Raw genomic sequence first — 12953 nt, forward strand, 5'->3', positions numbered from 1 at the left:
CCCACAGCACACCTAGGAAAATGCAGGGTAAACCACTTACTTCTGCACTTTAGGGTACTGCATCTCCAAGATGGCATTTGTTGACTCAGTCTGACTTTCTTTCAAATGCCTTGGCCACATATTGTCTACCCAGTCAATGAAATCCACCTTTAAAAAGGAGGAGGAACATTTAGGCTTCAAAGGAAGGGTTGGGATTAAAGAGAATTCTAAAGTCAAGAAAAACAGAAATTCTCAAAACACACACTGAAAGACTACAATTTAATTTTAAGCAAACAAATTATATGTTGGTGAATCTTAGGATCAATAGGCAAACATTCTAGAAATAATTATTAAGTGAAAATAAAGACTAATGGTTCCATCAGCACGATCATAAAATTAGACCTAATCAAAACAGTCATTAAATGATGCAGTAGTATCCAACCAAGCCCTCTCTTCTGTGTCAGTACTGGTATAATCAGCTGTAATGTTTTTTTTTTTTTTTTTGGTCCAATAAAAGGCACTGTCTAGAAGGTACCTATAAACTTACCAAAAGATATAAATACTGTTAGAGCAGCTAAGATACCATTTAAGAAAGAAAGAGAAGAGAAGAGAAAAGAAAAAAGAAGAGGAGAGAAGTATAATCAGCTGTACTTTTTGAATCCGCCTTACAATGCAGGGGATGCAGGTTCGATCCCTGGTCAGGGAACTAAGATCCCACATGCCGTGGGGCAACTAAGCCCGTGTGCCACAACTACTGAGCTCCTGCGCCTCAACTAGAGGGCCCACGTGCCGCAAACAACAGAGCCCACACGCTCTGGAGGCCACGTGCCACAACTAGAAAGAGAAAACCCGCACACTACAACTAGAGAGAAGCCCGTGCACCACAACGAAAAGCCCACATGCTGTAACGAATGATCCTGCGTTCCTCAACGAAGACCTGATGCAGCCAAAAATAAATAAATAAATCTAAAAAAAATAAAATCATTAAAAAAATGGTTAAGATAATAAATTTAAAAGAAAAAGAAAGAAAAAGGGAGGGGAGGGGAGAGGGGAGGAGAAAAGAATTCCAGTAGGGGTTTGTAGCTTGCATGAGCAATGTGCTATAGAATCTACTGGGTTAGGAATCAGAAGTTCCAGGTCTAGTTTCCTGAAGATCATATGTGAGCCTCTGGAACTTATCTGTAAAATAAGGATCATTACCGCAAAGGAATATTGTGAGGATTACATGTAAATACATGTTAAAAATTTTTTGAAATGATGTCATCAGAGTTTAGGAATCCGTTTGTTTGGCCGCACCATGCGGCATGGGGAACTTCCCTGACCAGGGATTGAACCCGTGCCCCCTGCAGTAAGTAGAAGTGCGGAGTCTTAACCACTGGACCTCCAAGGGAAGTCCAGGAATCTGTTTTAAATATTGGGTTGGCCAAAAAGTCCGTTTAGGTTTTCCGTAACATCGTACAGAAAAACCCGAACGAACTTTTTGGCCAACCCAATATGTGCTGAAAGAAATGAGAAATGAAAACAGTATGAACTTATTTAAACACTTCACACTGAATTTTAACATGCCCTGTACCTTCAAATGACTGCACCCAACCACTGAACTCCAAGAAACAGTCTTAGGTAGATAAAGTGTGAGTCAAATAACCATGGATTCACCATAGCACTGGTGTTCCAAGTATCTAACTTATGGCTATAAAAAACATGTACCTGGTAAGCTTTATAACTTACGTATGTATATATTTGATCATTTATTTCCTTACAACATAGATCTAGATAAATGCATACAATCTGTACGTAATGATATGAGGCAAATGTCCAGTGGACACTCAGATGTAAACTGTGGGAGAGTGTTTGGAAGGGGTCACCAATGATATGCAAGGTTTTTTTTTTTTTAAATATTTATTTATTTATTTGGCTGCGCTGGGTCTTAGTCGCAGCATGCAGGATCTTTAGTTGCAGCATGTGGGATCTAGTTTCCTGACCAGGGATCAAACCCAGGCCCCCTGCATAGGGAGCACGGTGTCTTGACCGCTGGACCACCAGGGAAGTCCCGATATGCAAGTTTAAATAAGCAAGATGAGGAACAACTATGAAGGTTAACTTGCTGCCCCATTTCACAGAATTTCCACTCAGGGATCCAACAGCTTTAACCAAGCATCCACTGGGCCTAAGAACACTGAATGAGCCCCAGATTCTTCTTTCTATCAAACAAAATCTACTTTCTGCTCTCTTAATGTAGTGGCCAGTTTTCTCCCATCTCCTGGTATTGTCCTTTGGAAAGCCTTTAACAGAACACAGAAAAACTGTGAGTCACTCAGTATACTCACTATAAGTTCTTATATCTGGATAGGGAGAGGAAAAGTTAGGAACACATGAGTATTTTTTGTCAAGTGTTCACTCAGAGATAGATGAACTTCTCTGGCTAGAATTTCTCACCTGCAGCAATAAGTCACTCTTTGGCCTCCCTTTATTTGATATTATTGGGTATTATCTGACTATCAAGAGAATATTATGGTAAAGTGTTCATACTTCTTTCTTAGTTTAATCTTTAGGCTCTGGATAGGCCTTTTGCTAAATGGCCTCATCCATATGGCAGCAAGTCTCCAGCAGGGATGATCACAGTTTCTACCTGTCCCGTACCAATACAGGGCCAAACTGGCAAGAAGTGCAATAACTAAGACATAATCTATTCATACACTTGTGCAAAAACAGCTCATGGCCTTCCACGAACTAATTTCCCCATCACCAAACAAATCTGCACATTACATCTGCTGCTATTTTTCATCTACTTCTCAGTTACTGCTGGGATGACAGCAGAAATCACCTCTCTCTCTTCACTAGAGAATCCCACTTTACGCTACCACCCACAATGAGCACTTAAAAGTTGCCCACCTTGCGCTCCCCTGGTGGTGCAGTGGTTGAGAATCTGCCTGCCAATGCAGGGGACATGGGTTCGAGCCCTGGTCCGGGAAGATCCCACATGCCACGGAGCAACTAAGCGCATGTGCCACAACTACTGATCCTGTGCTCTAGAGCCCGCGAGCCACAACTACTGAGATGGCATGCTGCAACTACTGAAGCCCATGTGCCTAGAGCCCATGCTCTGCAACAAGAGAAGCCACCACAATGAGAAGCCCACGCGCCACAAGGAAGAGTAGCCCCCACTCGCCGCAATTAGAGAAAGCCTGTGCACAGCAACAAAGACCCAACACAGCCAAAAATAAATAAATGAAATAAATAAATTTATTAAAAAAAAAGTTGCCCACCTTACTTTCCCTGCACCTACTTTTGCACGTATTCTTCTTCCTGACTGGGATTCTGGTCTTCCTTCTCTTTGCCTCATTTTTTCTTTCATGTCAAGCCTAGGTACCGCTTCCTCCAAAAAACTTCGCCCAATTCTCCTCCGGTTTAGGTTAGGTGGGTCCTTCCTACTGGATCCCACAACATTCCGTACTTATTCACTTTTGAAGCACTTACCACATTGTAGTTTCTATAAATGCCAATTCTCTGGTCTTTCTTCCCCATGAGACTCTAAGCATTTTGAGGACAAGAATGATCTTGTTTTCCACTGTACCTCTAGCACCTAAGCACAGCACTTGGCATGCAGCGGGCACTTAAACCAATAAGCTCACTCTGAAGGTGTGAAGATCATAGTGAACAAGAAATTATGTAGTTTATGTAAAAGATTACTACGTGAATGAATACATTTGTCAAAACTCACTGAAATGTACCCTTAAAAAGGGTACACTTTATTGTATATCAATTGTACCTCAATAAAGTTGGTTTTTTATTAAGCATTATTGAGATATATTAGAAAAGACCTAGATAAATGGAGGGATATACCTTGGGGGAAAATACCCCAGTAAATAAATAACACCCTAGTAGAATAAGAATGTTGTTGCTTATATAGCACGGTCATAAAAAGCTTGCTTCCTTTTAGGAGGTGACTTTGGTAATAATAGCTCACTCAATCTTTCTGGCCTTGTTTTAGGTCTCTAGAAGATACTGGTGCACTGTTCTTTGCCCTCTAGAAAATTTTCTATTTCTGAGCTCTTCCATGGGTTTTATTCCTCCATTTAATGGTGGAGTACTTTTCTAATTTTTATAAAATGATGTAGCATTTTTATCATTAAAACTAGGGGCAAAATGAATAAATTAAGGATGTTACAAAGAAGGCTTCATGTGTGAATAACACATTTCTAAATTTTAAGAATGGAAAAGTATGATCCAGGCCAAGTTTTACTTTTACAGCTACAATCTTACTACTCTTAAATTGAAATTCTAAAAATATTAAGGAACACATTTATAAACAATGTTATTGTGATTCTTACTATCTCTCTTATTGAATTCTTTATTTATTAAGTGCACCTTGTTAGGTTAATAACAAGGCTAAATTCTAACCACCTGTCTTCCTGTATTTCCATATGACCAAACAAATGACAATATAAAAAGGATTTTTGTCATTTTAGGGGGGAAAAGTTTTCTTGAGAAATTCTGTATTTGGTGTAGCATCTCCAATAACAAGAAACAATGACAAAAATTATAGTCTCTTCACATAACACTGACAACATTTTCCCTTTGGTCTGTACATACCAATGTGTTAGTGATAAAAACAATGCAACTAACTAGTAAGTTGAAGGTATGTATATATATAAATGTATATATAAAACAGTATTATAACCAATTAATACCACATTTCAACTTTGAAAGTCAAAGGGTACAATTAGGATAATTTAAATGGAGATAGGATAAAACACTGAGAACTTGACTTCGAAAAAATGTACATTTTTTCCATTAGTACATTCCAAATTCCACTGTTCCAGGTGGAATACTTGACTCAAGTGAGTTCTGAGACAGGAATAAAAGTGGTCGAAAAATGACTAGGTATATTTTAAAAGTGAAACCAATCCCACTTAGGGAAATGAGTGTTCTCAGCATCCTGTAGACAGCCACTTTCATAAGAGATGGGTTAAATCAGTATCTACCTCAAGAAGGTTAAGCATCAAAAACTAACTTCCCCTCGGGATGGGTTGTCAATTTAGTGCTACTAGTCATCCAACAGAATCTACTCAAGAAACCATCTCATACAATCATCTGGCTCTAAATTAGTTTTCTCCCAAGCATCTCTGCAAGTATAAACCTATAGGATAGAAATTTATTAGGCAAACTTCCTATTCACAGTTCTTATCAGAATGAATTTTAAGACTTTTCTCCATTACATGCAAAGGCCAATGTTCTTAAATTATCAGAATGGCCTCTCCCTATCAAAAATGAAGTGATGTTGGAAAATGATGAACCTTCTAAAAATACAAGTTATTCTTATCAAATTGTCTTGTTCATCCTTATCCTGGTATGTTTAAGAAGTTATAAATTCTCCCAGTGTATAATCAACCCTCTTGGTGACAAAGACAATGTGGAGAAAATGATTAGACTAACCGTGGAGGGCCGCTGCACCATGTTCTCCAGCCTGGTGTGGCTAAACTCTAGGCTGATGACATTATAGAGTTTTTCTCGCTCCTCCTCTGGGGTCTCATAGTAGCGTGTCCACTGAGCCATGGTCATTTCAATGCCTTTCTGTGTGTTCACATCCATGACATCCACCATCCGACGACTCCCTGCCATGAAAGATGCATTGATCATCTCTACTGAGCCACTAATATCCTTAAATATATTAAGAATATAAGACACAAGTGAAAGTAAACAAACTATCCTTTCTTTTTTACAGTATTCACTAATAGATAGGCTATAGCTGTCACCTTCAAGGTAATCGACAGAAAATCAAATCATAAAGAATGACAAAGACAATGGTTAATATTAAAAACAACAGTCACTCCCTATGGCACGTTTACTATATGGTCAGGCATTGAATCTTATATTCAACATCTCACTCAATCCTAACAATTTTAAATACTAAGTACCGTTCATAGATGAGAAATTTCATTCATTCCATAAATATTTACTGAATGGTAAAGACATCTTAATGGATACACAGATGTACATCAGATTCTCAACCTACTATAACAACCACAACAAAAAGCAGAATGTCACAGAGGCAGCATAAAATAGCAGAGGGGAGAAAACAACAGCCTCAGAGCCAGAGACCCAAGTTTAAACCTCAGCTCTAATATTACTTAGGCAAGTTATTTAACTTCTCTGAACCTTAATATCTTCTTCTGTAACTTGGGAATAATATCACCTTGTGGGCCATTGTGAGGACTTACTCAATGAGGTAAAATGTCTGACACAAAATAGGTGCTCAGTTAAACAGCAGTAAAAATAAAAGAAAAATAAAAAAAAAAATTTTTTTAAACTAGACTGACCAGAGAAGGATTTTAGAAAAGGGGGCGGGTGGGGTGCTTCCCTGGTGGTCCAGTGGTTAAGAATCCGCCTTCCAATGCGGGGGACACAGGTTCGATCCCTGGTCGGAGAAGTAAGATCCCACATGCCACAGGGCAACTAAGCCCGCGCGCCGCAACTACTGAGCCTGCGCACTCTAGAGCCCACGCGCCACAACCAGAGAGAAGCCCGCGCTCTGCAATGAAGAGCCTGCACGCTGCAATGAAGATCCCGCATGCTGCAACTAAGACCCAATGCAGCCAAATAAATAAATTTAAAAAAAGAAAAAAAGGAAGGGGAAGAAGAAACATTTGAGTTGAGCCTGGAGGAATAAACAGAAGTTCAACAAGATTCAACAGAGAGAATTCCAAGCAGAGGCAACAACGTAAGAGAAGATATGGAGAGGCAGTACACCTAAAAAGTTAAGAAAATGGTGGTCAAGGAGGGGAGAGAGAGAATAAAAAGTTGCCACTGAAATATTAAGATTGTAAGAAACTAATGAACACCTATATATCCACCTGGCTTGGTGGATATACCAAGCAGTGTTAGGACCTGGTCCCCTGCCTCAAGGAGTTTATAGTCTAGTTAGAGATAAGACATAATAGGCAAGAGGACAAGAATATGGCCATAATGAAGCAGACATGGCAGAACACACATAAAAAGATAACTGATAATGTAAGACAATGGACTGAACCTACTCTTCATTATTTGCAAGAAAAGGCAAACACTAAATCAAAACTGCCTTGAAATACCACTCACACCCACTAGGATGGACACAATTTACATTTTTTAAAAAAGGGAAAATAACAAGGGCTGGCAAGGGTGCAGAGAAATCAGACTGTGCTGGCAGGAATGTACAATGGTGCAGGTGCTATGGGAACACTTTGGTAGCTCCTCCATAAATTACGCAGAGAACGACCACATGATCCAGCAATTCTACTCCTAGATATATATCCAAAAGAATCTAATGCAAGTGTTCAAACAAAAACTTACACATGAATGTTCTTAGCTGCTCTAAATCACAACAGCAATAAGGTGGAAATAATCCAAATGTCCATCAACAGATGAATCGATTAACAAAGTGTGGTGGGACTGCCCTGGCGGAGCAGTGGTTAAGACTCTGTGCTCCCACTGCAGGGGGCCCGGGTTTGATCCCTGGTCAGGGAACTAGATCCCATGTGCATGCCACAACTAAGAAGCCTGCATGCTGCAACTAAGACCTGGCGCAACCAAATAAATAAATGAAAAACTAAGAAATTAAAAACAAAACCAAAAACTAAGTGTGGTATACTCATACAATGAATGGATTATTCAACCATAAAAAGGAATGAAGTACTGTTATATGCTACAACGTAGATAAACCTCAAAAACATTATGCTAAGTGAAAGAAGCCATACACAGAAGGCTGCATATTTTATCATTCCATTTACATGAAATATCCAAAATAGGCAAATCTACAGAGACAGAAAGTAGATTAGTGGTTGCCAGGGCCTGAGGGAAGGAGAGAACAGGGAATGACTACTTAATGGGTATGGAGTTTCTGTTAGGGGTGATGAAAAAGTTCTGGAAGTTAAGTATTAGTGATGGTTGCACACTGTGAATATACTTAATGCCACTGAGTTGGATACTTTAAAATTATTACAATGATAAATTTTAGGTTATCTGTATTTTACCATAATTAAAAAAAATTTAAAAAGTGAATGCTTTCCTGTAGGAATATAGATAAGGCAAACACAGTTCCACTCTGCCAATGCTACCAGAGCACTCAGATAAAACAATGACAGTCATAGTAATAGCTAACTTTTACTGAGCACATACTATGTGCCAGACACTGTTCTTCACATTTAAGTAACTTGCCCAAGGTTACACAGGTAGTGATTAGTCGAGCTGGGATTTGAAAGCAGCCAGTTTTGTTTGAGTCCACACTTTAAAATCAATATATCCCATTATATAAAGTTTACACAATAGAACATGTGTACTATCTTTTGGGGACATGAACTGGCACTGGAGATGTAACATTCTACTTTAGGTAGAAAAGAAGAATGGATCACCCAAAGTACATTTAGTAATAATGGGTTATTGTAATCACCAATATATTGTTCACTGCATTTTAACAATCATCATTTGAAATTTGTGATAAGTCTGTCAGTTTAAATATAATCACTGCTTTATTTTAAATCACAACAAAGATATCTGTGACCATCCACAGGTCTATTTGGAAAATATACGGTTAGGAAGGGCTCTAAAGACCATTATTAGCAGAAAACATATTGAGGACGTGAGAAAGTGATAAGTGAGAAGGAATGCAAAAGAAGGCTACTGAGTGAATCAGTCCTTATATCTGTATAGCTCAGAAATTTGGATACTGTAAGTCTATGACAGGATCTAGAAGTCTATATATATATATATATTTTTTTTTTTGTGGTACGTGAGCCTCTCACTGTCGTGGCTCTCCCGTTGCGGAGCACAGGCTCCGGACACGCAGGCTCAGCGGCCATGGCCCACGGGCCCAGCCGCTCCGCGGCATAGGGGATCTTCCTGGACCGGGGCACGAACCCGTGTCCCCTGCCTCGGCAAGCAGACTCTCAACCACTGCACCACCAGGGAAGCCCTAGAAGTCTACATTTTTAACAAGTATCACAGATGATTCTGATGCAGGTCATCTGTGGACCACAAACCCCTAAGAATGCCTGACCAATAGAGGAAAGCTGTGGTGGTCCATTAGCTTGTGGATCCAGGGAATTACTTCCTGGAGGTCCATTAGGAAAAAAAAAGTCAAGCGATAGACCAATAAGTACTCAAGTACTAGGTTTTCCGAGGCCCCCTGAGAACCCTGCCTTGTGAAGAGTAGGAAAGCATTTTAATTACTAAACAGATTTACTGAGTATCTACTATACTCCAGAGACTGTGCTAAGTAATAGGAAATACATAGTGACAGGCAGATAGCTGGAATCTAACATAGAAACAGGTAGGGGGGTGAAAAATACAGGGAATTAGAGAAACTTCCTCTACCTAGGACATTTATCTCTTGGATAAACGGAAGTTATCCAGCTGTCTAAAAAGAGCCCTCAAGTGGCCAAGAGACAGTACTGCAATACTTAATTTCAAAGGGAGAGACTGCACTGGAGCTTCAGCATAGAGGACAAAACATAATAGGAGTTGTAGTGTTAGGCGGAAAGCATCTGAAAACTTCTTTTGTTTCATGTCCTGTCAGAAACATTTCTAAAATATTTTAATCCACTTTACTGCCTTATCATGTATAGGAGAATAACTATCTCTGAATTCCTAAGGATCCTGACACATCTCAGGGCCACACTGAACACCAATGATCTGCAGAAAATTGACCAAACCCTCACTGACCCCAGGAAGTTTTCTTCTTTAATTAGACTGTTCTAATTTGCTTTTTCCCTCTAAACTTTCAATATAATGAAATACAAATCTGGGACTTCCCTGGTGGTCCGGTGGTTAAGAATCTGCCTTCCAATGCAGGGGATGAAGGTTCGATCCCTGGTCGGGGAACTAGGATCCCACATGCCACGGGGCAACTAAGCCTGCACACTGCAACTACAGAGCCCACGTGCCACAGCTAGAGACGCCTGCACGCCGCAATGAAGACCCAGTGCAGCCAAAAAAAAAAAAAAAAAAAAAAAAGAAGAAGAAAGAAAAGAAATACAATTCTGATTAAGACTCAAGTTAACCAATCACTGATGAAGAGAAATTTTAATGAATCTACCTCTCAGCTTACAAAGTTTCAAACCTTAGCCAAGTTACCAAATGTAGCATTGGTGAAAATTTCCTGGAAATTTCTCCATGGCTTTTAGGGAAAGGAAGAGAATTATAAATGAAGTTTCATTCTTGGCTCAGAGATATAAAATTTCACTTTTGAAATTTTGCCCTGGAAGGTAGGCTCTTCATGGAGAGAAGGAAGGATGCACAGTGATAAAAATAGTAGGTAGGAAAGAAGCAGATGTTCAGATGCTGTATGTCTAATGAGTAGTAATAAATGAAGCAACTTCTATAACTGCCTTTGAGAAAATCCTCAGTTGCTAAACAGTAGTTTCTAATCAAGAAACTATTTCAAGTAGTATATACTCAATCAAATATATAGTTCAATGTTCCTAAGCCTTAAATCTCAGTATGGGATTTAAGACTCAGTTGTAAATCTTAGATCTTTGCCTCAAAGACACTCAAAGGCCTCAATTTTAATACTTACCCACACACATTTTGACATCATTCACAGTGAAGTCTGGATCTGGCATCCTATGAAACAAACACTAGTAAGTATAATGGGAAGCACAACTACTCTAGTCAGGTGAGTTTTTTCTTAAAGAACTAAGAACTCCCCAGTCAAGACATATCAATCTTCATATTGAGGATTAAAATATATTTTAAATATAAATGTATATATGTACATATATACATAGGAAAAAAGAATATATGAGAAAAGGTTAATAGGGATTATCTCAGGGAGGTAGATTTTAGGAGATTTAAATTTATTTTCTTTATAGCTCATCTATATTTTCTCACTTACCTATAACAACACAGTTTTAGATATTTTCAATGATCTATGCTTTGGATTATCAATACTGCATTGTCTATAGCCCTGGGTGTAACGTGGCCATTTTGCAACCACATCCAATCAAACAGCAAACACTTACTTTATTCCAAGTCCATCGGAGTTCTTGAAAATCAGAGGGTCTCTTAAGCCACCCCGCTGGATATACTCTACATTAAAATCTGTCACCATAGGAAAACAATTGTTAGAAAGGCAAAAAGGGTTAGCTGGAAAAAGACAAAAGGACCATAAAAAGGATCCTAAGTAATAAGGTAGAGATGGTATTTGCTATTTCTGTGTATACAGTTTTGCTGTTAGATAATACATGATTGTTATTAAGAAGCATCTCTTAAGGTATAGGGAGAGCACACTGAGAAGCAGGGCTCAAGGGGTTTGCTAAATCTATACTTCCACAATAATTCAGGATTTAACCAACAGGGGATAGTACTATTGAGTCATCTCATAAATCCTAAGCAGGAATCATCACCCTGTCACTTAATAGCCTAAATATGTAACTCTGTCCACTACAGTACATACCATCACATTCTTGTCAGTTTGCCAAGGAACAAAGCTGCATGATACACATAGAGCTCAATTTTGGTGGGGCACGTACATGCATAAAAGGATTTTTATTATACTATTCTTAATTAAACCCAAACCAAGGGATGGGAGAAGAAGAAGGAAGAGACCTTTAGGGGAAAATTCCAACATTCTTGCCCTAATAAACGCTTGCTTTTTCCAATATAGCAGAGAATGACTCACAGGGTGGGAGGACTGGGGCGGGGGTGTGTGCATGAGTGGCACTGAGTAGTAAGAGAAAATACAGATAAATAGCACCACAGCATCAACAGGCAGTATTTTGGCTGCAGAGATGCTGAGCCCACAGCTCCCAGAGTCTACAACTTCCTACATCAAGGGGCTGCAGGTCTGAACCCTAATGATACTGACCTCTTCCTTCCATAAAAGTAACAAAATTTGCATTATATTTGTTGGTGTGGAGTTTCTCTTCCAAGTCAAAAGTTCTTTTTCCTTCAATTTCATCATCTGAAATGCCATCATCTTCATAGCGTCGTCGCATGGTACCACGCTGGGGAGAGAGGGACATAAGGATGAAATCATGTACTTTTTCATGCCTTTCAGTTGCTATGTTAAGCATCAATTTTCCTTGCCTTATCTTTTTCTCAACTAAAGCATCAATTTCTCAACTAAAGCATCAATTTTCCTTGCCTTATCTTTTTCTCAACTAAAGGTCAGCTAATATTCTCAGAATGTACAAAATTTTAAATGAGTCACTAGGTTTCCTACTTGTAAATTTTACCACTGCTAACTCTTTGAGCCTAGAGATATAAATTTACAACGAAAATATGACCAAATCGGGTCTACTAAACATTTTATTTGTCTATCATTGCTTAAACTGTCTTCATAGACATTACAGGCCAGGATACAAAACATAATTTTTTCATGGAGAAGGCCCTTTCTAGATTAGCTTTCTAAAACAACCTTCAAGAATAGACTAAAACATTTGAATTAATGAAACAGAAACTCTTTTACAGCAGATAAAGACAATTAATCTAAACAACAGTATTCCAAACAGCAGACCATCAATACTTAGCATAACGATAATGTCTTGCCAAAGAAAGATATACGAATGGCCAAAAAGCACATGAAAAATGCTCAGGATCATTAGTCATTAGGGGAAATACAAATTAACACCACAACGATACACCACTTCACATCCACTAGGATGGCTATTATCAAAAAGGTAGACGATAACAAGTGTTGGAGGGCATGTGGAGAAACTGGAACCATTATACAGTGCTGATGGGAATGTAAAATGTTGCAGCCACTTTGGAAAACAGTTTGGCAGTTCCTCAAAAAGTTAAACACAGAGTAAGTTATCCTATGACCCAGCAATTTTAATCTTAGGTATATATCCAAAAGAATTAAAAATGCACGTCCATACAAAAACTTGTACACAGATGTTCATAGCACAACATTACTTATAATAGCCAAAAGGCAGCAACAACCCAAATGTCAATCAATTAATGAATGGATTAACAAAATGTGGTATATTTACACAATG

At 38.7% G+C, this 12953-nt stretch overlaps 1 protein-coding gene across 3 annotated transcripts in view; it reads right to left on the reverse strand.

The window, feature by feature from the left end:
- KDM2A (lysine demethylase 2A) overlaps nucleotides 1-12953 on the reverse strand; it is a 104201-nt gene that overhangs the window by 32198 nt on the left and 59050 nt on the right. For all 3 annotated transcript variants that reach the window (XM_082628265.1, XM_082628266.1, XM_082628264.1), the window contains exons 3-7: nucleotides 11819-11957; nucleotides 10974-11052; nucleotides 10529-10575; nucleotides 5416-5594; nucleotides 41-147 (exon numbers count right to left, since the gene is read on the reverse strand). In XM_082628265.1, coding sequence (XP_082484391.1) covers nucleotides 41-147; nucleotides 5416-5594; nucleotides 10529-10575; nucleotides 10974-11052; nucleotides 11819-11957 — 551 coding nt within the window. The remainder of the gene's footprint in view (nucleotides 1-40; nucleotides 148-5415; nucleotides 5595-10528; nucleotides 10576-10973; nucleotides 11053-11818; nucleotides 11958-12953) is intronic.

Source organism: Mesoplodon mirus, assembly GCF_964341445.2.
Source record: "Mesoplodon mirus genome assembly, chromosome: 7".
Lineage (NCBI taxonomy): Eukaryota > Metazoa > Chordata > Mammalia > Artiodactyla > Ziphiidae > Mesoplodon > Mesoplodon mirus.